Raw genomic sequence first — 25,976 nt, forward strand, 5'->3', positions numbered from 1 at the left:
GATAAGGTTTATTGCTGCTTGGAAGGATTAGGTATTGTCTAAGGAATAAGCTGTATTGTTTAAAATCGCTTCGAAAAAAAGCCATTATTTCTCGTAAAAAGTAAAGGATAAAAAATGCTTATTGTGCGTTATCCCTGAGACATAGACATATACCTACCATCGGACTATTTAGAGTGAAGACCTTTTTAAGGTGTACAATACTGTAGTACATTATTTTGATCTCTCTCGTAAGGTTCAGCCAGCGTTTTGCAATGTAAACGCAAAAAATGTGTTTATTTAGGACATCAATTTAGAAACCTCTAAAATTATCAGTATTTTCTACTAGATTGTACAAGTATTATACATAAACCTTCCTCTTGAATCAATATATCTATTTAAACAAAACGCATCAAAAACTGTTTTGTAATTTTAAAGATAAGCATACAGACGGACAGACAGCGGTAAGCTACTTTGTTTTATACTATGTAATGATATTATATTATTTATATATAATATCAGCCAATTTGGTTACGTGGATTTGAACCTAAGATCTCGAGTTCAAATCCGAACAAGCACCATTGGATTTTTAAGTCTTTAATTTGTCTTTATAACTAATCTTGTATTTAGTTGCTTTTAGTAGCTTGCTGAAGAAAAATATTGCGAGGAAAACCTATATATGTAAAAAAAATTAGAATTTACCTATGCACAATGGTTTCATCGTGCCTTGGTAGTCATGCAGTAGTCGTGCAGTAGCTGTGCAATGGAAACTCTTCGATCATCATCAAACTTTTTTATTTCCAGTATAAGAGATTACGAGAAGCGGTGGGATAAATAAGATCTGTTACATAATTTTATAATACTAAGTAAAAATTATGACATAAATCAATCGTAATTTTATGATTTTTAAGAAGTCGTAAAAATAATGATATATATAGCTAATGTATCAAATATCTTCAGTGAACATTATTGATTTCCGTAAAGTTTCCACAATCACTGAATTGAAATAGTTTCATTAAGATTTTAACCACAAAAGAGACTAGAAAATATTAGAGAAAACTAATATCTGATAAAAATACGACAATCTTAAATCGGTCCTACACGCGGAATGTTTGTGTGAAAATATTAATAAATTATGTAGTAGTTGGTTTATAACGGTGTAAATAAATGTGTATGTAGCGCTGTATTTATATTAGTGGCACTCGACGTTAATGTCCAGGGCGGCATTAGAAGGATGAGAAAAAAAGTTAAAAATGTTTTATAATCTTTCAAAATATGAATAATTAAACAATGTATAGTCAATTTTCTGCGACCTTATACATTCTTGAATAACTTTCGATAAAGGGGCAGCGCTAAAATTGTATCCAGCACTGTGTGTGTGTGTAAAATGTATTACAATTTACTGTACTTACAAAGAAGTCATCGGTTTTTTTTCTGTTACCTACAAATTACAATAAAGTTTATGTTTATTAGACATTGAGGAAAATAATTTTTAGAAGTCAATAATCAAAAATACCGACACCTCGAAGTAAGTTTAAGCAATATTTTTATCAATTTAAAAACAAAAATTGAAATATTGCGTTTATTGGATCGTTATTAAAGATGGCGAATTTGTTCGTTCTTCTTGTCATTTTGCTGTAATGGTGATGCTCGTTCGTCGTGTAAAAACGTATTTGTGTATGTTGGTATAAAATGGCTGACACCGGTCTACGTATGAATTTCGCCGCATTAAAGAGGGCAGATCCATATGCACGAGAAATAATTGACAGTGCTACCCACGTTGCACTTTATACATTTGAAGAAAACGATTGGGAGAAAACGAACATCGAAGGTGCTTTGTTTGTGTACAGTAGAAATGGTGAACCTTACCACAGTTTGGTGATTATGAACAGACTAAATACAAATAATCTAATCGAGCCTGTTTCTAAAGGAATTGAATTACAATTAAAAGAGCCTTTTCTATTATATCGGAACGCGAAGTGTCGTATTTACGGCATATGGTTTTATGATAAAGACGAGTGCGTTAGAGTTGCAACTAAATTGAATTCTATAGTAAAGGATTCTACTAAAGCGCCAAACGATATGTCCCAGAATCCAGTATACCCAGCACCGGTGAAACCGAGCGCGTCAGTCGACATATTTAGCATGTTGAGCAAAGCTCAAGATGATTTTAATACTAATAAGGGAATGGCGACTAATAAAAACGATTTGACTCCATCACGAGCACCCGACATGGCATCACAAAGTGTTATGGATTTCTTTGCAAAAGCAGGAAGTGGTGCTGCTGCACAAATGCCTGCAGTATCCTCTCTTCCATCACCGGGAATCTTCGGACCTAGGTCGTCTGACGCTCGTGAGGGTCCTTTATTGCTGCAGAGGCTGATGAGTAACCCAGCACATTCAGTTGAGCATATTGAGAAACAACAGCGCTCTGTAACTCCACAGGATGCTCAAACATCAAATGGAAATATTTCTATAGATCCAACTATGAGGCAAAATAATTCTTTTCAACTAAAGTCTATCCCGATAGAGAAACAAAGCCAACAAAGGATAAATCTCAAGAAAATGCAGCAGCTGGAAGGGGTTGACAATGGGCCAAATCCATTAGAAAATGAACTAAATTTGATGCATATTTCTTCTCCAAAACCTACATCACCTTTAGCATCATATTTAAATCAGTCGCAAGACATTGGGCATCAGGTGGGCTCTTATAATGGTGGTAAGTTAGACGAGGTAGGTGGAGTTTTTCCAATTATTAATACTTTAGCTAACCAGCAAAAACCTGCTCTAATGCCTCCTACCATGTTCACGGCCACTAGTGGAAATGATATGCAGCCTTCACCAGAGCCCCTTACTAGAAATCAGCTACTGCAGGCTTTTAATTATTTATTGAAACATGATTCTGATTTTGTCAACAAACTACACGAGGCATATGTTAAATCATTCTCAGAGAAAGCCTTTTCGGTTTCATAAAATTCTTCCTTTTGGACAAACCACTGAAATCCCCAGTGGATATGTACAGTTGTAATTTGAAGTATAAATCCTCTTTAAACGTAGACCCGGTAGTTTTGTAGTTACATGTTTGGACAGAGTATTTTTAAATAAGTTTTAAACCTTTGACAGTGTCATAATGAATCTGTATAGAAAATGAATTTTAGTGACTCGAAAATGTCAAAAGTCACATTATATAACAGAAAAGCTATTTGTGATATTTATATTGGCTTATACTTTTACTCTGTTGTCCTTCCAGATTTTCTATGTAAGACAATTATTGTCATAAGAAACTCAGTGATGTTGTTAGATAGCTTGACGATACAAAAATCTTTTTTTTGTTAGCTTATGTAACGAGTATGTATAACTATCACATTATATTTGTAACTATATATGACTATTTGCAAATGAGTGCCAAGAAAATGTCTGGCCATAATTTATAAAAAATGTTCATTGCAATTATTGTCTATCTTTTACTGCAACCGAAGTTTAAAGTAGGATATGTCTTTTATAGATATATAATATAAATAATATTGTTTGTTTTTACTAATGCAATGAGTTTTGAAACATAAGGACATTATTTTGACTTTGTATTGTTTATAAGGACTGCAAAATTTTGCTATTTATATACATATCTATAATTTTTTTTATTCTTAATACACCAGTACTTTAGTTTTCTTTAGTTATGCATGCATGAGTCTTTCTTCACGAAATATTAAGGATGAATATCTAGAATTCATTCTATTTTTCCACATTTAATTCCATTTTGTTTTGATTTTGGTTGGATTAACTTTTCATTAGTCTGCTGTGTTCTTGGTAATTAAACCAAGAATCAAATGCCAGTTTGTATTTTCTTGTTAAAAGAAAGTTCCTTTGTGATTTATACAAAAACACAATTTTTAGGTTCAAAAAAATGTAAAAGCTTAATATACTCATTTTAATGTGTAATATAAAACATTGTTTTTTTTTAATTGCCTATTATTACTAAATCTTACTCTGATATACTACTGTTGTATATAATACATGTATCATTGGCAACATTTGTTTGTAAATGTCATAGATATGTCATTCAAGTTCATATTTAAAACTGTATTGAAATTCCACACTCACAAGTAATTTTTTCTTCATTAAATTGTTACTAAAATTGTAAACTAGTAGTATGATTGAATGTGATACGATTGTAAAAATTTATATCAGTTTTGATTGAAGTATTTAGTCCTATACTCAAAAAATATTGATTAAAGTAGGTTGTGTCCAAATAAAGTGCAAGATTTTTGAGGTGTCTACAGAGATGTTTTTCTATAATAACTATGTAAATATGCTCACAGTTGATTTGCAACATTTGCTATAAGTTTGTTGTAATATTTGCTCTAGCAGACGGACACCAAGTTTAGCTATGGAACTACAATGTGCTTTGATTTAACATGAATACTATTCTTTCTTTTATAAAAATCTTACAAGTAAAAAAAAAGTATGTAATGCAGTGTAATAGTGTTTATTGACTATGGGAGCTATTGGTTTCGAATAGTTATAATATTGTTACTGATCTTGGCCTACAATAAAAAAAAAAATGTTATCTAATTTGTAAAAACCGAATTTATTTGTAAAATGCTCCCAGATTTTATAAAATGCAACTGAAGTTAAAATGATTACATAATAAAAACCTTTTGAAAAAAGAAATATTCGAAAATTAAACGTTTCATGATGAAGTTGGTATTTTATTTGAGATTTATATTTCTATTTTTTTTTCAACAGTCTGAAATCCTATTAGAATTAAATGTCAATTAATTTTTACCGAGAATCAATAATACACGTTCTTTTTTTAATCGATTTAATATTTCTATATTACAAATCGCTTTTGAACTTTGAACAACCAGTTGAGACCACAAAATTGTTACACAATTTTTTAATTTTTCAACATACAAGAGACTTCACACTGCCGCAGCAATGTCTCAATTGTCTACTTAAAATTACATGAATTCATTGAGACCATTTCAAATATTTTATTTGACTACGAATATAGATAACTAAATTTTATTTAGAAAATGTTCAATCAAATGATATCTAACGAATAAGACAAATCTAACAATAAACTTACATTTTTAATGGAATTCGAGAACAAAGATCTCGATCCCATTGGATATCATTATTTAAAAAAAATACAGATTTATTTGTAAGTTACACACAAATTTCTTAGTTAAGTAATACTTTACAAATATTAAAGGACAATAAAATATCTGAAATTGCCCTCTACATCAAAACGTAGTTTTCATTTGTGTCTAATCATAAAGACTGATCACAGTTACGCCGATATTAAAATGCGTATACATTGTGCATAATACAACATGTAGGACATTATTCCAATATTCATACATTTAAGACTTCACTAAATGACACAAACTATGTCTGGGCATTTGTGAGACTCATTTCAAACAATATGGCGCGCATATACGAACACTAAATTAAACTTACCTACTGACTTAAAAGTTATTCCAGCTTTGTTTGTAATTTTGAAATTTAGATTGATAATTTAATAAGATCTAGTAACTAGTAGTAGTACTTTTTTCTATAAAATAACATAATAATTGTCTAATTTTTACGCTAAAACAATCGCAGTAAGAATCATATAAATTGGTCGCGTTTTGACAAAATTGTACCCGTCGATAGAGGACAGTAACTGACTTTATTCAAAATTGGTAAATAAATATATCGCATGGAACTCTCGCAATAATGTCGATTTTATTCTTTGCTAATGTGAAGTGACAATGATAGCATTGTCGACTTGCCATACATGTTGTGTCATACATAATGTGTACTCCGCTCAATATTATAACAATTTTGGAAGTAGTTTAAAAAAATAAGTTTTTTATTGTGCTATATGTTGTGTCAATAACTAATAAGCGTTTACATTGATTGAATAAAATGTTTTCAATAGATATTTTTATATGCATTTATTGTTCACAACTTGTAAATATGAAACATTTGTATTGCTGTTACTATAATACCTATACGTTTTCATTAAAGTTTCATCTCTTATTGGTAGTTCATAGTGAAAGAATAATAATAATCTCACTTCGTAAACAAATCACCCTGTTAATAACAGTGCAGCATTTGATATGCTAAAGGAAATTTATATTTACAGATAATTTTATCATTAGGCACGTTACACACTATGTGGATATTGTAGTTTATTATTGGCTACGATCATTTTAATTTATCCTCAGACTAAACATGGTATCTTAAGGTATAACAAATGGATAAAATACGATAATATATGAAAACTTTTGGTTCTCCTGAAAATCTTCTTTAAAGCAGGCATTTTCAATATTTTATTCGTCATGCTTCGATGGTCTAAACAATTTGATTTTGGTAAAAAATGTATTGCAAGTCAAAACTACGCATATGTCATTGTTCAATTATGATTTGGAACTGGTTGGGAAGTTTTGTTTACTTTAGAATATATATTAAGCAATAATATAAGTAGCCAAAATAGGGAAACAAAAATTACGATGCAATTCGTCTTTATCGAAATCGCTTTTAAACGTAATCGTTGCCGTTTTCCTATTATTCTAGCACGACATATGCCAAGTTTAGTTGGGAATCGATCGAAGTTACATTGAAATAGAATTGGAAACGCAATATAACTGTTCTAAATTGACCCCCAGGACAATTCAAAGAATTCATATAAGTAATATCATGTCTTATTCAAATGTGTTATATCTTAGGATACTATATTATATCTTAAGATATTAAAGTATCTTCATCGTGTGTGTCGTGCTACATTTTTAATACTAGAGGAAGATAACGATTATTTTCAGTTAAGTAAAAAATTCTATGAGAGGGTTGAAATTGATATTGGTCTTAGTCATACACAAAATAAATGTGAAAACATTGCAACATATTTAAAAAAAAAAAACTGTAATTTACTCCTTTGCCTGCTTATAAAAAATCAATCAATATTTTTTTTTATCTCCGTTTAATAAACATCGTTCGAATTAATTTCGTTGTAAATGTGAATTTCGTCAATATAAGGTCTCCAAATTATAAAAATATGACTTAACTTGAAAAGGTCAACGTTTTCTTTGAGTATATTTAGATTTAGAATTTAGTTTCTAACAGTGATAGAGGCAGGATCTCGGATATTTCACGAGTAATAATACATAAAGAACATTTACATCAAATATTTTTCTTTATATTTTAACAAATATAATTAAAACAGAGTCTATAAATAAATTGTATCAAACCTCTTGATCAGTAGAAAACCATGATTTTTTTAACATACAATTTAGTTGTCATGGACTTTTAAAATGAAACTTCTGCCTTGACATTAAAGTTCAAAATAAAACGATAAACTGTTTCGATGATATTCGACCGATTACGGCGTGAAAGGCGGTAATGTTCAGCTTATTTATAAAAATTGGTGTTGGTTACTTGATGGTAAGGTAAGGTTTATTTCTTATGTAAATGAACGATTATATGACGTCATCAAGAAACCAATATGGTGGATTGTGATAAAAACATCTCATTTGTTTCTCAGTTTTTTGTTTCGATCCGTAGTCGGTTTACAGTTATTGTTTACAGATAATAAATTTTTAACATAATCCAATCAATAAAAACGAGAGTCCATTAATCTAGCGTAATCTTGCTTTTAAATAACAAGGATAAAACATCTAAACGTTTACTAAAAACGCTTTTCAATATCGCTGTAAAAATCTATACATACACGTACTTAACCTGTCTTAAATAATATTACCCCTATGTCCTTCGAAATAAGGTCGAAAATAGCTTATCATATTAACTATATAATAATAATTGCATTAAATAAAGGTGCAATTTAATAGCAATATTGAATAGCGTTTATTAGTAAATACAATTTGTAACTGCTTCGGTATTTTTGTACATAGAAGTCACATTATTACACTATTGTCATATTGTTAGCGTCACACTGACATTTACGTTGTAATATATATTTCAGTTCAATTTAAAGTGAAGGAAATAACTGCATGTTCGATATTTGAATTCTATTTATATTATTTGTATGTGTGTACAAATACATTATAAAAAAATGTAAGTTTGTGCGCGTATTATACGCGTACCCGCATCGTTCGTCTGTTTGAGGTAAATCCTGGAGCGGTAGTTAGCACGTGCTCGAAATCAGAACACACGCGTTCTGAATTTGAGTATTAACATACTTGATAGAAAGTAAACAAAGTATTAAAGTATTGTAGGTGCAATCGAATCGAATTTGATGTCTGTGTATGTGTATCAATTCGTTATTTTTAACCAAGTTTACATTCAGGGAGATTTTTTTGGAATATCCATTATAAAAATCTAATAACAGCCGATGGCGACATTGATTTACAAACATATTGAAATCGTTAAAATTTCCTAATTACAAAATCATTTAATAGAATTAAAGGAAGAGTGATATTTTTAAATATTTAAATGTGGCATTTATTAGGTTTTGAAAATAGTTAACATGAAAGGAACAAATTACAGTGAATTCGGGAACTTCAATACAAAATGACTTGTGTATTGTAGCGAGTTACAGAATATAAATTAAAACTTTATGTCAATGCGACGCTAAGCTTTACATTACACAGCGCTATTGTCTTAAAAATAACTTAAGTCAATGACATGATCTGTTACTTTTCAAATATTAAAAACAAGCCTTTAATAGGACTGCTTTATACAAACGAATCGTTTAAATTTAATTTTTTTTACAATATTTATAGAAAAAGTTCAGTTTTGCACCAATTAGGAAACGACAAACATTCATAATTTCGCTTATGAAAAACTAACGTAACATCTCAATATTGTTTGGTATGAAACTTTTTATGATAAAAAGAGAAAGACGTCTAGTATTAGTATTTTTTATATTGAAACTCACATTGCTTTTTTTTTTAAGTACTGTTGATGCAGACTGTTAAATTATTCATTTAAAATATATTTTTCACTTACATCATTGACATTTGAATATTTTTGGCGCCAAATTTTTATGTCAATCGTCATGGCTTTATATTAAAAAATACATAATAATTAAATTATCGATGTATTGAACGATACTTTTGTGTAAACTATAGATATCAAAACTAATACAGACTGCATTGAAAAGTTCATTATAACATGATCACAGGTATATTATATAATTATTATTAGATATTACAAAAAAAAAAACAATTAAATTTCGAAAATCATGGCTGTATAGTTCGAACCCAACTATACTTTTTTTAATATGCTTTAAGGCATTATCCCTAAATCAATCGCTTTTTTATATTTAAGGTGATATGAGAAAATAAAAAAAAAAATCATAAAATATACTTTACAGTTCATAGATTAGTTCATAGATAATTTTTGAAGACTTCGTCTTCAAAAATTATTTTTTTACCATGCTTTAAAATGAATTCTTATTTGTTGCCAGTGTAACAGTAGCTTTACAATTTCCAATAATAGTTACTGTATTGTTAATGGAAGTGTATATAAGTAATTAGTATACATAACACATTCTAATATAGAATGTAAATCTGATAGTTTTGATACAGGTCTTTAAGTTAGTAAATATTTTACAGTAGTGCTTGTTGTGAAAAGGTAACAAATAAGTTATCAGGTATTAAGTTATATTTCGTTCCGGTTCTAGGTTTATTATAGCAATGTGAGTTTCACTAGCTGTTGTAACTCGTTAACATAGGTGGGGTCTTTTGAGTACATAATGTTGATTCACAAAATATCACACAGTCATCGAATCATTGTATGGAAACAATTAAATTTCATACAATTTTTGAAAAACTAAATTACATTTATTTATTGTAACACAATCGTAACTTTTATATAAAACATTCTCTCCGAGTTTTAAAATATATAATTTTGTATTAAAATTTACAAATATTGATACAAAATGAAAAAAAAAATCTGATTGCAATAAAATTTTGCACAGAAAGGAAATATAATAAAAATATTCCTTTCAAGTAACGGAGAGCACAAACCATTCGTGTGTAATGGTTCTTAAGATAACTACATACTACACTTAAACAAAATCCGGTATAGAAATCAGCCGTCTCGCTCTACACGGTACGAGCGAAAGAGACACATGAAGGTCCAAGTCCATAGCGTTCCACAGATAATAAATGGGCGTTTCAAAAACTACCCACACTCCCACACATGTAGGTCGACTTAAAATATACACTGTCTAGGTATATTATACACTAATCACTTTTCATTTTAAAAACAAAACTTAAAAAAAACATTATTTAACTATATTAAATCTATATGTATATTTGAATAGAAGCGCTGAAGGAGTGAAAAAAATAATAATAAATAGGATCCGGAAGCGCCACGGCCTCCTTCATTTGTACAAAAGCCGGTATTCGCCTGAAATAGAAAGAAAAGTTATTATTAGACATAACTTTTTTTTATGAAAAAGGTAGGCTGACAGTATTAACCGTCGTCGTTCAGTCAACCTCGAGAAGTTGTAACGTCTCTCGGCCCGTATATATGATATAGTGCGCAGTGCGACAGTGGGCACGTACCGCGGTCGCTACCACAGGCGGTGCAGGTGCAGGTTGCGCGACAGCACGGAGCGCACGTCGTGCGTGAAGCGCAGCGCGTCGAGCGCCGGCAGCAGGTTGAGCAGCGCCACGTCCAGCGGGTCCGAGAACCACGACTTGATGGGGATGGCGTTGTCTGCAACACGCGCATCGTCAGCGGCGGGCGAGCATTGGCGGGGTTAGCGGTGGGCGGCCGGTGGCAGAAAGTTCAATTAATTTACAGGACGTAACGACTCGTTTGATATTTATAAATATTTTTTCTTTACGGCGATATGACGATTATTCGAAGTGTCCGTCGACCAGGCGACCCGTGAGTAGTCTCCGAACACACATATTTAGATTTAATGTAGTACTTGCGATAAAAACTTCTCAAATTCTATAAAACTTTTAATAATATCATGAATAAAGTTTTATACCTGGGAAATCCCGGTATGCTCCCGGAGAATTGTCTAGGATAAAGACCCTGTTTAGATCGTCACATATCGACGACAGGTTCTTTGTATATGACCCGTGTTCTGCCGTACAGTGCTGTCTGAAAATTAATACAATTCAACATTGTTATAGTAAATGATAACTGTTTAAAAAGCTTTAAAATAAATGATGATTTTATTTATTCAACAATATTATTGTATGTAAATACAGACATAAGATACATTACAACCAATAAAAAACATCTAAAGTTGCATAGATATTGATATCTATTTAAATAATATTATATTTATTATTATTTTAAAATAAATGAATATGTCATATTATGTATTATAAATATATTTTCTCAATATATAATATTGAATAAAGTAATCAAGATTAGAATAACAGTTTATGCGACATTTGTAATATAATAAAATATATAAAAAAAAAATGTTTTTTTTTTTGTCAAAGTGAACGATATTTGTAAGCTACCAATTACACGTGGACCAAAAAGAAATCGGGACTATCCTACTTAAAACGGTACGTATGGTCACGTTATCTGTGAGAATAGACAATCATACCAAAATATTCCGTATCTTCATTTATTCAATAATTTTTATATGCAAATAAATCGTATTCTTTTAACATTCGTAAATACATAAAAAAAAAAAATATTATTTAGATGATAATTCGAAATAAAATTACAATAAGATACATACTTATTGGAAACTAAATAATTTGTATTAGAATCCATTACGACGGAAGTAGCACAATACCTGTAAAATCTCCTCCTAAGGATCCCCCGTCCATTGTCCAGCTTGTCCGCGACCGCCGCCCCGTATATCTCCATCGACGCTGTGAAAACCACCAACTCGTACCACTGTGACACCTGAAGCAAGATACAATAAGATCAATAAGTCGATTCCGATGGCAGGGGGACATCGTTGGTCACGATCTAAATTATCTGTGATTTTGTGAGAAAACTAAGTTTAGAATATTGATGATGTTTTATCGGAACTTTGGATGTAATATTAAAGTGGATATAAATGGTTGAGTGGAATAATGCCGTATTATATATGAAGATATATTAATTGTTAACTGCTTTTGATGCATAACATAGCAGAGCTATATACATAGCTAGAGTATAACCAGTTTGAATGTTAATTTAATTACTGTTCGAAATATGCTAATCAACGTAATTAATTTCAATAATCTAATATATTTAAATCTATGTTTTTTTAGTTATCAATTGTATTGTAACATTATTTTACGAAGATGTACTTTTTTGTTAACATGAGTATACATTTTTTTAATCGTATTCAATTGTTTCGTATTTTAACTAAGTCAGTTTACTCTATGTACTTGATCCCACTGTATAAATAATTATTTCATCATATTTAAACATATAATCACACACTTTTTTTACACCTTTAATGTAAGTGACTAAATTTATGTTCAAGAAATATAATAAATTCTACTCACTATATCCAAAAAATAATCAACGTGAGGCCGTTTATGCACGAAAAATCTGACTGGGTGTTTGTCTATCGTCACTTTGAGCACGAAGTCCGGAGGCGTGCCGGGCTTCACCGTCGGCCGCAGCATCGCGTCGTGGTGCGAGTGTATGAGCGTCTCGTCTAAGTCTAGGACCAGCATTTTTCTTTTGACTAGACCTGGAATTTATATAAATATTTGTTATACTTTGATATAAATAATAGTTATAAACTCATCGCTTATTTTACCTCTAAGCAGCAATATTTATTATTGTTGTGTTTCGGTCTGAAAGGTGAGTGAGTCAGTGTAATTGCACTTGTGTCTGGACGTAACTTATTAGTTTCAATGGTTTGCTGTTCATTAGCCATGTAAGGAATGGTTAATACCTCTTACAGCACCAATGTTTATGTGCTTTGTTGACCACAAACCATTTTGTGGCCCATTTGCCAGTCAACTCTCCTATTATAAAATAAATAAAAAACGCGCCAAGTGCGAGTAGTACTCGCGCACGAAGGGTTCTTTACCATTATCTATAAAACCGCAAAAGAATAATGTCTGTTGTAAGACCCCTTAAATATTTATTTTATACTGTTTTTTTAGTATTTGTTATTACATCGGCAACAGAAATACACAATCTGTGAAAATGACAAGTATCTAACTATCACGGTTCATGAAATACAGTCTGGTGGCAGACGGACAGCGGAGTCTTAGTAATAGGGTCCGTTTCAACCTTTAGGTACGGAACCAAAAAAATACGACTAGAAAACATTTTAAATACTAGATACGAATCGGAAAATATATTAAGTCGATATCTGTTGGATATCAAAACAAATAATCCGATTTCGTGTCCGCCTCGTTAGCATGCGTTCCGTAGTCATGGAAATTACAACATTATACAAATTTATTTATGCAGTACGCGTTTTCTTGTTATATATAATAAAATATTGTTATGATTGCATTAGATGTCTTCATTAATTTAAGGAGATATATTTAATTTGTAAACAAATGATATACTTCGGAATTTAAAAATGAAAAATAGTCCTATAAATTACTAAATATAAAATTGACAGAGGACACGACAGTGTTATATTATAAACATTGGATGTGTGAAAACTTTTCTATTGAGAACAAGTAATAAAGTTTCGGAACTGTAGGCAAATCTCGCAGAAACCAGCTGGAGAAAGTTGTACAGAGAAAAAAAAATGTTTATTTTTGTAGACAACGGGCAATTTCAAAGACTTTCTTTGTGACGGAGTTACTTTTTCAAAAAAGTTGCCTGGTAACTGATGACGACTAAATAATTTCGCGAATCATATTGAAACTTTACATAGACTCTAGAACCTGAATCAAATAATGAAAAATACCCATATTTTTTCTTTCCATCCCAGAACCAATCAAATTTATTATTAATGCACATGCTACTATAGTCTGTTCAATATATTTTTTAAATTAAATCGATTTACAATCGGCAAAGGCGCATAGCATTCACAATTCAAACCGCTTTCTTGGTAATTGATGTTCATTATCACTTTTCAAGCTATCATTGCCTCCCTTCTCTTCCTAAATCCCTTAATCAAATATGAGAGGATAGAGAAAATGTATTCTGAATAATAGCTTGAGATTAGTAGTGCTACAACGGGTGCCTCTGCAAGCATGTAAAACAGATCTCTTTCTCCTATTGTCAGAATGCTGTATTATCTACAGCATCCTAAATTCAGTCTGGAATTAATTATACTAACAGAAAAATAAAAATTAGTTCTCCATTTTTTGGATTGAATTGGATTGATCTTGAACTGAATTTGTTTCTTTTCAAAGTTTCATATGGTACCCAGCAATAATTAATTTATTGTTATAAACTTTCTGAGTACTTCTCGGTAATCTCATGATGGTTGCTACTTTTAAATAAAGTATACATATACAACAATCAGTTTTTTATTAAGAGAAATTTATCTTCAAATTTAAACACTACAATATGATTGATAAACATATTCAATCTAAAGCTATTTATTTAGATAAGATATAATAATGACCAGTGGGAATTGTTTATCAACTGTTGAATATACTCTTATAGATAGTATTTTTAAAAACAAGAGTTTAACTTATATTTATATTTGGTTGAGGTGTGTAATTTATTTTAATGAGTATTTTTATATATTTTTATAGAATAATATATTTTTATAAATTATAATTTTTAATAAAAATATTTTTAAATAAGACATACATATTTGAATTCTAAATAATTTGCTTTGCTTGTTTAAATTTATAATATGTATTTGTTTAAACTGCACATATCAGGTTGACAATAGATTACAGTGACAAGAATATAATAATATTTAATTATGTATTATTAATTAAACAGTTGCCAATAAATAGTTTATTTGATCATCAATCCACAGGTTTATTGATTCTTCTTACAAAAAAACTGAGCCCAATCTAAAGTGGTACATAAGCAATATTTTTATTTATAAGCTTCAAACTAAGTTAATTTAATAGATTAACTTTATAAGCAGATTGACTAATCTGAGTAAATACTGGACACTCATTGGTCCCCGAATGCATTGTTGGCTCCGATCAACCAATGACCATTCAGATAAAAAATTAATTAATCTGACTTTGAACAGATTATCAAAGTTAAAAGTTAGTATTAAGAGTTTAAGTAACTTTGTGTTAAATTATAAGAATGTTCCCTTATAATTTATTATTTTCAATGTGATGTTTTGTATTAGTCATAATAATATCATATGTTGGGTTTTTCAAAGCTGTTTGTGGTAGACCACATCTTATTTACATTTAATACATCTAAGATTGTGGACTTACATTATTTTTATAGTGGTGGAGTTTATTATATATATTATTTCTTTTTTATTATAAAAATATATATAATATCCTGTTGATAATGTCAACGTTAACTTATGAGAGAAAACACACCACAAATAAAATAAGACATTTTGATTTATTATTATCTTTGTATAGTATTTAATGTAAAGTATAATGTTTAAGACATATATTTTATGCTTACAACTTTCATAATTCAAGTGAACATTAACATTATGAGTTACGAAATGTACTAGAATGTTGTTAGGCATTAATATGAATCTTATAAGACATCAAAACTAATTTAAACAAAACATGTGTTAAACATTTGCGGGCCATGTGTTTAAATTAAGATGTAAACGTTAAATTTCCAATAATGAAAACGTTTTGTTTATTATAGAAGAGTTTGAGATAGTGCTATAAATAGACAAGGATCTATACCGATAAGGTGTCCAGCATGTCCCTGATAAAATTGCACGGATGTAAATCATACTATGATTGGCCATATTATTAATAGACATTGATAAAATCTGAAGATACTTACTCAGCCTGTGTCGAGATACAGGGGATAGTGGATATATTTCATATTTGACAGATTGATATTGAGCCAACTGAAAAGCAAACACCACGTGAGACACAAAACTTGTAAATACATTAAATTTCACTAAACAACCGCTAAAAATTTATATTTACCGCTCGATATTGCTTTCTAAACATGTAACAAAAACAACTCCATACTTTGGATGCGATTAGCATGAACGCGCGAATGCCCATTTGCAATTGTTTCAGCATTTGAAATGTTTACGAAACGATTATCAGTATACAGATACCGTAAGTGTTAAACACCGATTGACCAAACGAGATCATTGACAGCGTAATTCAAAACAAATTCAACGAAACCCAGTGCCGAAACATCTAACCCGCCATGACATAATCGACCCAAATCTCACACCATTGACAAAATTAAATTTTCCTTACCTTTCATTAATTGTCTATGGTTTTAGTGATGTGGACGTAATTTTTATTCTTTGTGACAATGATACGTCATGTAAAAAGAAGTTCAGGAAATTACAAGTTTTAATAATCAGTGTTATAACAAAGATTATGCCCCCTTTTTTTTAATATCCTAGAGGCATTAGAACTTCTTCAAATTCATCAAAAAAAGTTGTTATAAATTGAATTTTACCCAACTCCTATTTTTGTTTATTTATTATACATGGTTTTCTGCGGTCTTATTTGGCATAACGTATTTAATATCTGTGCATCTAGCTATTGACGTTTCACTTTGGGGGCGGGTATAGTGTCGTCTAATATTCTTTAACATTTTGCGAAACTGCCCTAAAATGAAATTATTAAAATACTTACGCTGATTTTTTGCGAAAATAAAACCATTTTAAGAATCAATGTATCTTCCTAACGAAACGTGAGTTACCAATAGTGATACAGTATTATTTTTAACTGTATCGGTTTTATTTTATTGGTCATATCCTGTTTTATTGATTAACAATCAACTTATCCGTACACAAGTGCTTGTTCAATTGAAATTAGGAATTAGGATTTGTTTCGGTGAATATGTTTTCTTTCTTCCAGTAAATAGGCTATCGTCAATATGATCGGGGGCCTATTCGTGTACAATCATAAAGGGGAGGTGCTCATATCGAGGGTGTATAGGGATGACATAGGGCGGAATGCCGTAGACGCATTCCGAGTTAACGTGATCCATGCTCGTCAGCAAGTTCGTTCTCCTGTAACGAACATCGCTCGCACGTCCTTTTTTCATATCAAGGTAATATAAAATAAGCTTATAAACATATTTGTACTTCATTACATATTGATTTTAAAGTAGTATACTATACTGTGTTGTTAACTTGGCAAAGGACACCATAATTTTTGGCTCAGTTATCAGTTTCAATGCCAAGACATTTTCTTGTGGCAATAAAATTGTTGTATTTGCCTAGCCATTTTTTTATTACTTTGGAATTATTAAGTTATTTCCATGACATTATGTATTCAATTATATTGCTTTTTTTTAAGAGAGCGAATATCTGGCTGGCTGCAGTGACTAAGCAAAATGTTAATGCCGCTATGGTGTTTGAGTTCCTGCTAAAGATCATAGATGTAATGCAATCATACTTTGGTAAAATCTCTGAAGAAAATATCAAAAATAATTTTGTACTCATCTATGAACTTCTGGATGGTAATAATATATTAATATATTTTTAATTTTTTTCGTCTACCAGATAGGGATCTTAGCCATATACTCTTTTTATTCCACTAAATACTGTCATGAGCCATATGAACCGAATAGTGCATAATACCTTTTAAACTGTATCTGATCATCTTCCATGTGCCCTACCCCATCTGTTAAGACTAACTTTAAGGGTACCTCAAAATTCTGTCAATTGTACATATATTGAATGAAATTTATTTTTGCAAAGAAACTTAAGTAATATTATAATATATAAAAGGGTCTTTATTTTTATATTCAAATCTTGATTAGATAAGATGATAAATGATTTTTTTGTCAATAAAGTTAAATTTATTTGTTAAATTGATATAAATAAATATACTTGTTTATTAATAAAATAATGCACATGAATTTATAGAAACACATGCATTTGCAGAAACACAAGGTTACTTAATACCTAGCTTTATAAATCACTTGTCTATGTCTTGTCTATATTTACTATGATTCATATGAAAAATAAAATAATACATACATATATTGTTATTATACTTTTCAGAAATTCTGGACTTTGGTTATCCTCAGAACTCTGATACTGGTGTTCTGAAAACTTTCATCACTCAGCAGGGTATCAAGTCTGCTTCCAAAGAGGAACAAGCTCAGATTACTTCACAGGTATTACATAAGTAATGCTAGTTTAATTAATGTTCATTTTTGTTCATACATGCTTCACAGACTAATAAACACATTGTTGATTTAATTCAGTTGAAATTTACAATGTGACGCTGGGAGAATAAGTTGTGTGAGAGATGCATTGGATAATTTTTCATAATATTTTTTAGTCAGGCATTGTAAAATTTACTATCTAGTTTATTTAATAGTTTGTAGCTTAAGCGAGGATGTTATCTTTAATTTTACGAGTATTAATGACAAGTTTATTTAATTTGCAGGTCACTGGGCAGATAGGTTGGCGTCGTGAAGGCATAAAATACAGACGCAATGAACTTTTCCTTGATGTTCTGGAATATGTTAATTTGCTAATGTCACCACAAGGTATATTGCCCTTTTATACTTAAAAACAATCAAATAGCACTTCAATATGTCATTTTGCTTGTACTTCATCTAGCATGTCATAATGTATCAAAATAAATATTATCTTTTATCAGGAATTTACATAGCCCATACATTTTATTTGGGGATTTATTTGGGCGGGGTCTATCCCACAAGCCTTCCATCGTTTCTTTGGTCATCCTACCTCTAAATCCATCCACATGTATGAGCTTCAAGCTTCAAGCTTTTCAAGCATTCCTCCATTGTTGCATCAACGAGCATGAAAATCTTATTTTTTTGTATATATTGTAAAAAACATGATGGTGATGACTATGTTAAGTTTATTGTACATTGTTTATAGGGCAAGTCCTTTCTGCTCATGTCGCTGGTAAGGTGGTGATGAAGTCTTACTTGTCGGGTATGCCGGAATGCAAGTTTGGTATCAATGATAAGATTGTGATGGAGGCTAAAGGAAAGGGTAATGGTGAGTACTCTATAAAGTATTAGTCTATAAATGTTTCTATACTAGTTTAAGGAGTAGGTCAAATTAATTATATGGCAAAGGCAGAGTTACAAAATTCCTTTCAAATAATGATAAAAGGGCATTCCTTTCCTTTTGTTTCAATACAAAATTTACGATAATATCCAATGTTCATCTTTTAATATATAGACCCGATTTAATGAAAAATACTACTTTGACAGGTACTGGGGTACATATTGTAATTTCCAGCTTTTGCTTGCTTATATAAATTTTTTGATATATATATTTTTTTACTCTTACAGTTAGTAGAGTAGCTGTTCCTCAACATTGACTATAATGATTATATCTATCACAAATGCTTGTCCTCGAATTTTGAACAGATGTACCCTTTAATACCATTTAATTTTTTTTTGTTATCTCATTTTCCTTTTCTCACTATTATTCTTCAGGTGGTATATCCGGCAACACGGACAGCGACCCGGCCCGCTCGGGCAAGCCGGTGGTGGTCATCGACGACTGTCAATTCCACCAGTGCGTAAAGCTCAGCAAGTTTGAGACTGAGCATTCCATCTCCTTCATACCACCAGATGGAGAGTTTGAACTCATGAGGTAAGAGATGTTGGTTGTATAAAAATCATAGCTAAGTAGGAAGGACTTGATAAAAAGGTTTTTGTAGCTTATTCCACCTTGTCGTTTGAATACGAACATGGTAGATTTTCATTTGCTCTCTGTCAATCTAGGTTGTATTAAAAGTCAATGAGATTTGTATATAAGTAAAAAAATATTAATATAATAAATTACTTTAGTAAAATATTTAAAATATATATTTATATATATATGATTGTTATTATACAGATACCGTACCACCAAAGACATCTCTCTACCATTCCGCGTCATCCCCCTGGTCAGAGAGGTTGGACGAACTAAAATGGAGGTCAAAGTTGTTCTCAAGTCGAACTTCAAACCTTCTCTCCTGGGTCAGAAGATTGAAGTCAAGATCCCAACGCCACTGAATACAAGTGGAGTTCAGCTCATCTGCTTGAAGGGAAAAGCCAAATATAAGGCTTCGGAGAATGCTATAGTTTGGAAGTAAGGAACAATGATTTATCTGCAATTTTCTTATAATCGATTAGCGGTGCCCGCGCTGTCGTGCGTGTTTGAATTTAACAAAAAAGTTATTGTTGTAGCCTAAGTTACTCCTTATTACATTAGCTATTTATCAGTGAAAGTCCCATCAAAATCGGTCCAGAGATTAGCTGGAACAAACAGCCAGACAAACGAAAATTAAAAAAAGAACATTATTTTGGTATATGTACCATGTATACATACATATGCATTTAGTAAGACGCTGTTATTTTAATATTACAAACAGACACTCCAATTTTATTATATGTAAAAATTAATAAGTCCTTTGACCTAACCTACGCATACCTCATGCATGATTTCTTTTTAATATAAAAGCTGACAAGTATATGAAAACCTGATAAGTGATCACTGGTCACCAATTCCCGTAGACATTAACATGAATTCGATGAAAACCATGCGAATTACGATGTGATTGATCCCTAGAATGGTTACTTACATAACTAGTGACCAGCCCCAATATTAATATATTATACCTCATAACACTCAGGAATAATGTAACTTTCTGACCGTGAAAAAGAATTTAGAATTGGATCATTAGTTTGGAAGATTCACTTTATAATATTAGTATAAATAACATTGCTCAATAATTATAATATATAACATAAGTATATTTTAGAATAGCAGTGCCGTGCAGTGATGTCAAGTTTTTTTGGTACCGATAAATAAGTTTACTATTAGTAATTGTTCACAACAAAATCCATATTATTGTTTGTTGATTCGTCATTTGTAAATTCATCTAAAACTTCCAGGATCAAACGCATGGCGGGCATGAAAGAAACTCAGTTGTCAGCTGAGATTGAACTGCTGGAGACCGACACTAAGAAGAAGTGGACCCGCCCTCCCATTTCCATGGGCTTCGAGGTACCCTTCGCTCCCTCAGGATTCAAGGTAATATATATATATATATATATATATATATATATATATATATATATATATATATTTAACTATTTGCCGCATGTAAGTGGTTATGAGGATGGGGGGGGGGGTGTTTGTCATGTATTCAAAGACAAAAAACTTGATTAAATATTTATATAAGTGCGGATATAAATACCTCGAATCTGGGAAGAACCGGCGAAGGAAACTTAGTGGGATATTTTTTTTAAATGTCATATTTTACTATTATTGTTTTCACACTATAACAAAAAATATATTTTCATTTTTCATCAATAAAGTTTGCAATTTATTGGGAACCCTATGGCCTTTTAATCTTTTAATCAGGGACACCCCTGATTAGAGTAGTTACTTGAAAACGTAACGAACAAACACTTACTTCTGCTTATTCATGAACACAAGTGATTGGACTTGCTAATTGTACCGTTACAACCTTATTTCATACCGTTATTTGGTCACAGGTGCGGTACTTGAAGGTGTTCGAACCGAAACTGAACTATTCGGACCACGATGTGATCAAATGGGTGCGCTATATTGGTCGTTCCGGTTTGTACGAGACGCGCTGCTAGACCTGCGGGAGTTGGAAGGTATAAAATGTAATCTAATATTTGAAGAGTGTTTAAAAACTCGAAATCAAGAAATCACACTGTGCTTTATTTTAACAGCAATTCCGTTGTTGTGTTCCGATTTATTAAGTAAGTGATCTACATCTAGTATAATTAAACACACAAGGGATATAATATCTTATTTCTCATTGACGTCCTTTCTTAAGGCATTTTTGAAGTCATAATTTCTTATGGGAGGGTAAACCGCTTCGTTACGTAACGCGTTACGGCGCCAGTCTATCTGGCTTTCCTTTCTCTTATGCATACGGCAGCGGTGGGCATACATGCGCAAAATTTTAATGTCCATATTCAAGAATTGTAACTAAAAATAAAATATATTTTATAAAACTTTGGCGTTGGAAGAAATATTATCCATTACTTACATAGCCGATGCACAACCAACTTTGGCAATTGAGACGATTCAAACCGGAGCACAACAATACTATTGCTGTATTAGTAAAATATATGTCGAGTACGCGGTAAATAATGAATTAATTTTGTTTCAGGATTCATCGAGTGGTTTTGAATATTGTAGATCAATAATGGCGTGTTACATAATATATTACTTTGTATATAATACACAATTACATCAAAAGTTAATATTCCTCAAGTTAATTAATTATTTTTTATAAAATCAGTATCTTTTGCGGGGCCATAGATATGAAGCTTATGAATGTTTATATATATATATATAAGAGAATCTCAAATTCGGTAATGTTTCGATAATACGTTCTGCATAACGTCTAATAGTCCATTTCAATGGCAACAAGAATGAGAAGAACAAACCTTAGATACGCATATTCCTTTCTTCTAAATTGTCATGACAATTCAAGGTCAAATTTGCTTATTTTGCCATTCATTCTGCCATTGGAATATTCTATATATATATGCTATTTTAAAATAGTGGATAATGTAAAAATATCAATAACTTTATATATATTTTTAATTGAATAATCATTCGTTCTTTCATTCATTCAATTTGTTTTAGTATTAAATTTTAAATCACCTAAATAGATGAATTGTTTTTCTTAAACTTTTGTATTTATTGTATCGAACAGCTATATTAGAAATGCAATTTTATATATTTTTTTAACAAATCTAGGCAAAAAATACAGTAAACATAGGTTATCTATGTTCTGTGCTCGATATAGTTTGTCATTCAATAAATATTTAAAACGCAGAATACTATAATATATTAAAATATTCGTTATTCGTTAAGAAGTTTAATTTTAACATTGAATGAAAATATCATTCGTTCTTTTATGTCAATCGGTAACATCCATTCCTTTAGAATTTTAGATCTGGGCTTGTTTATTATTAGAATATAAATCGTAATTATGTATGAATTTGAGATTTTAAAATAAAAGCCCAGTATTCTATAATATATTCGTCTCGTACATAATGTAGATACGTAATGTTACAAATATAATACATTTGAACCTATCACTTTGATGTTATATAGTTGTAAATTAAAAAAAAAAAATGTCGAGTGACTTATTAAATTATCATTTATATTCAATTCGAAACGTTTATTAATTTTGTGAGGTTATGTTAAGTGAAAGTATTTCGTATTTTTTGTGATTAAAATAAAATAAGAAAATCTTGCAATGCACTTTTTTTTTTATTCCAAATTTAAAAAAGCAAGGCAATAACGACAACAGCCTTATACATTTTTTTTTACAATTTATTAATATATTGCCTGAGCCTGCTTAGGTTATATATCCTAATGCTGTAATGTCACTTGACAGTTTTTTTTTTCATAGAATTAGAATCGAAGTTTTGGACGTGATCTGTTCTGTAGTGTGTGTACGGACTTTATCTGCAAGCGTATAGGAAATGCTTTTATGGTATATTGTTCAAAAATAATGTATAATATATGGTTAAAATATTATTGTTGTTTTATTTTTACTGTCCTTTACATTATGAAACATGAGTAACTTATCGAGATGATATTATTCGCACTTACGATTAAATAAATGTGCGTCATCAATAACGATAATCCAGAATAACACTTGTATGGCGACGTGATGATGTCGTTCTGCCAGATTGTGGTCACGTCGGCCAATCTCAGGGGAGATCTACGCAGGACATAATATTACAGTGTATGTGTGTGCGAAAACACAGTTGCACTCTCATAATCTGATGGGACGGCAAATCTGACACGACCGGAAAGATATCAGGCACAGGACTTTACGAGCTTTCAGAGGCACGGAAGTGTACGCACTTCCAACTTCCAGATTGGAATTGACAGTTGTTTAAAATGACGATTCGATAATGCCTGTAAAAGCTTGAGTAAAGTATAATTTGATTTGACTTAAAAATAAATTCCAAAGAATAATCCAATGATTATTGGGCCGATTTGGGTTTGAACCCAGAATCTTGGGATACCTTACCAGCCAGCCACTAGACCAACGAGTGAGTATACGAGTAGTTGGTTATGTAAATATCATAGTTTTTGTGGTAAGCCAGCCCACTCGAGTAGTCGGCTGACACAGAGCATTTCGGGGAGCAATTAAGCTCTATTAACTTTTCATTATCTCTAATAAATATGCAAGAAATAAGGTAAAGCTGTACATGTCGTAATTAACTAAATTGGAAATGTCAAAACGAACGGTTTCTAATACAAAGTTTAAAAATATCTGCCGTCAAATTTTCGTAACTCATTCACTGACCATCAAAACTCTTATATGTATCAGACTTTCGATAGGTCTTGAAGTTCGGAATATCGTTAGTATTCAAATAGAAAAGTAGAAAATCGTATTTTTATTATTATAACTACAAATTTTATAATAACAATGTTTAAAATTATATTCTTAACTCTTGTAAAAAAGGATTCTTGGACCATATCAGAAAGTTGGTAGGTATTTTCGAGTATTTAGATTGTACATGGTACTAGACATATATCAATAAGTGGACTTTCGGCGTCTATCATTCACAGAACAAACAGCTAAATAAAACCAAAGTTAGGCAGTGTGCTCAGGGTGTTATTGTGAGATTGGCTTAACGCCGATCCATAGCCAACGTGCAAGAGAAAGCAAATTTGTATACAAAAAGAAGAGATATGCGTAAAGAATTTAGGAATTATATGGCACACTATTGACCCTAGACTCATTTTATTTTAAAAAAAAAAAAAGTTGAAAGAGTATTTACTTCCCTTTTTTTTTTAGTTCATATCAGTTGTTATATAACAAAGCTATGTAGATAAAAAGCGTGGAGCTAATACTTGTTAACTTTTAGGCACGATATATTATATGATTGTAATTGTATTTAAATGTCAAAAAAAGTAAATTAACAGTCTGTAAATGTTCCACTGGTGGACTAAGACCTCCTCTGCCTTTTTTGAGGGGAAGGTTTGGAGGTTTAAATACCATGCTGGTCCAATTAGGGGGGATGGAAACACATTTGGCAGATTTTCATTGAAATTAGACGCATGCTTTTCCTTACCCTGTTTTCCTTCACCGCCGAACAGGAGATGAATTATAAACACAAATTAAGCACGTGTAAATTCAGTGGTGTTTGCTTAGGCTTAAACCTCAATCAATGTACCAACAATTTGTTTCATAAAGAAAAAAAAAAAAATAATTGGCTTGTTAATAGTAAAAAAAATAATCACCGGCAGACAGCATCCGAGCGTAGGACGAAGAAATACTTCAATTTTGGATACCGTATTGTGGCCATGAAATTATACGTAATCTATCTAATAATAAATATATAAAAAAAAGCCGCTTACTAATAAATTTTATGATTTTATTCGAAGAGACACTTTGATCCAAACCATCTATTTTTTAGGACAAACATATTTCCTTGTTTTTTATTGTATTATCTTAAGATTAAATTGTAAAATAACCGGTTAAATATACAATTTAGATGATCATCGTATGTTCTTTACCAATTCACAATTATAGCTATAACTATCGTAAATTTTCGTAGCGAGAAATGTTTGGCGTCTCGTCAAAACGAAGCTACTCGTGTATTTTCCGCTTGATAATAAATATGATTAATTAAGGCTGTACGTATACCTCTTGACCGTGAACTATAAGAAATGTCATTGAGTAAACGCAATTGAAGTTTACTATGTGATGTGATTTATGTATGTATTTATGTATCTAGTTATAATAATTTAAACGATTCAGGATTTTGTACACGAAGCGTCCTTGTAGTGCTTTATTGTCGGTATAAAATAAAAATCGCATTTCTCTTAAATTTAATTACCTACGGCGAAATTTCCTTGGCATTTGATAAAATATGTTGCTTCGCTTTCGATTAAATATTATATGTATATGTTATATTAAAAATGTACAGGACAATTATGTCGTTCTGGATGTGCAGGAAAGATAAATAGAATGAACCCTAGTGATAAACGTAGCGTGCCGTGAGCGCCGATT

The 25,976-nt window shown here is 30.9% G+C and overlaps 3 protein-coding genes across 3 annotated transcripts; 2 read left to right on the plus strand and 1 right to left on the minus strand.

Annotated features, from left to right (window-relative positions):
• The first annotated feature begins 1,557 nt into the window (after positions 1–1,557).
• LOC113397823 (mRNA-decapping enzyme 1B) lies at positions 1,558–4,676 on the plus strand. Its single transcript, XM_026636341.2, has one exon. It carries the CDS (start codon positions 1,669–1,671, stop codon positions 2,947–2,949), a length of 1,281 nt encoding a protein of 426 aa, XP_026492126.1. The 5' UTR covers positions 1,558–1,668; the 3' UTR covers positions 2,950–4,676.
• Positions 4,677–9,358: 4,682 nt separating this feature from the next.
• Positions 9,359–16,193, minus strand: LOC113397833 (CTD nuclear envelope phosphatase 1 homolog). The gene is made up of 7 exons (XM_026636353.2): positions 15,924–16,193; positions 15,775–15,841; positions 12,405–12,595; positions 11,699–11,811; positions 10,928–11,043; positions 10,494–10,647; positions 9,359–10,335 (listed from the first exon to the last, which is right to left on the minus strand). The coding sequence occupies exons 1-6, from the start codon at positions 16,020–16,022 to the stop codon at positions 10,502–10,504; spliced, it is 732 nt and encodes a 243-aa protein (XP_026492138.1). The 5' UTR covers positions 16,023–16,193; the 3' UTR covers positions 9,359–10,335; positions 10,494–10,501.
• Positions 16,194–16,484: 291 nt separating this feature from the next.
• Positions 16,485–23,482, plus strand: Ap-2mu (Adaptor Protein complex 2, mu subunit). The gene is made up of 11 exons (XM_026636339.2): positions 16,485–16,653; positions 16,821–17,016; positions 17,265–17,427; positions 17,975–18,090; positions 18,366–18,468; positions 18,827–18,949; positions 19,396–19,555; positions 19,802–20,035; positions 20,842–20,980; positions 21,448–21,573; positions 22,098–23,482. Exons 2-10 carry the CDS (start codon positions 16,840–16,842, stop codon positions 21,553–21,555), a joined length of 1,323 nt encoding a protein of 440 aa, XP_026492124.1. The 5' UTR covers positions 16,485–16,653; positions 16,821–16,839; the 3' UTR covers positions 21,556–21,573; positions 22,098–23,482.
• The last annotated feature ends 2,494 nt before the right edge of the window (positions 23,483–25,976 follow it).

The sequence above is a fragment of the Vanessa tameamea genome, chromosome 13, assembly GCF_037043105.1.
Source record: "Vanessa tameamea isolate UH-Manoa-2023 chromosome 13, ilVanTame1 primary haplotype, whole genome shotgun sequence".
Lineage (NCBI taxonomy): Eukaryota > Metazoa > Arthropoda > Insecta > Lepidoptera > Nymphalidae > Vanessa > Vanessa tameamea.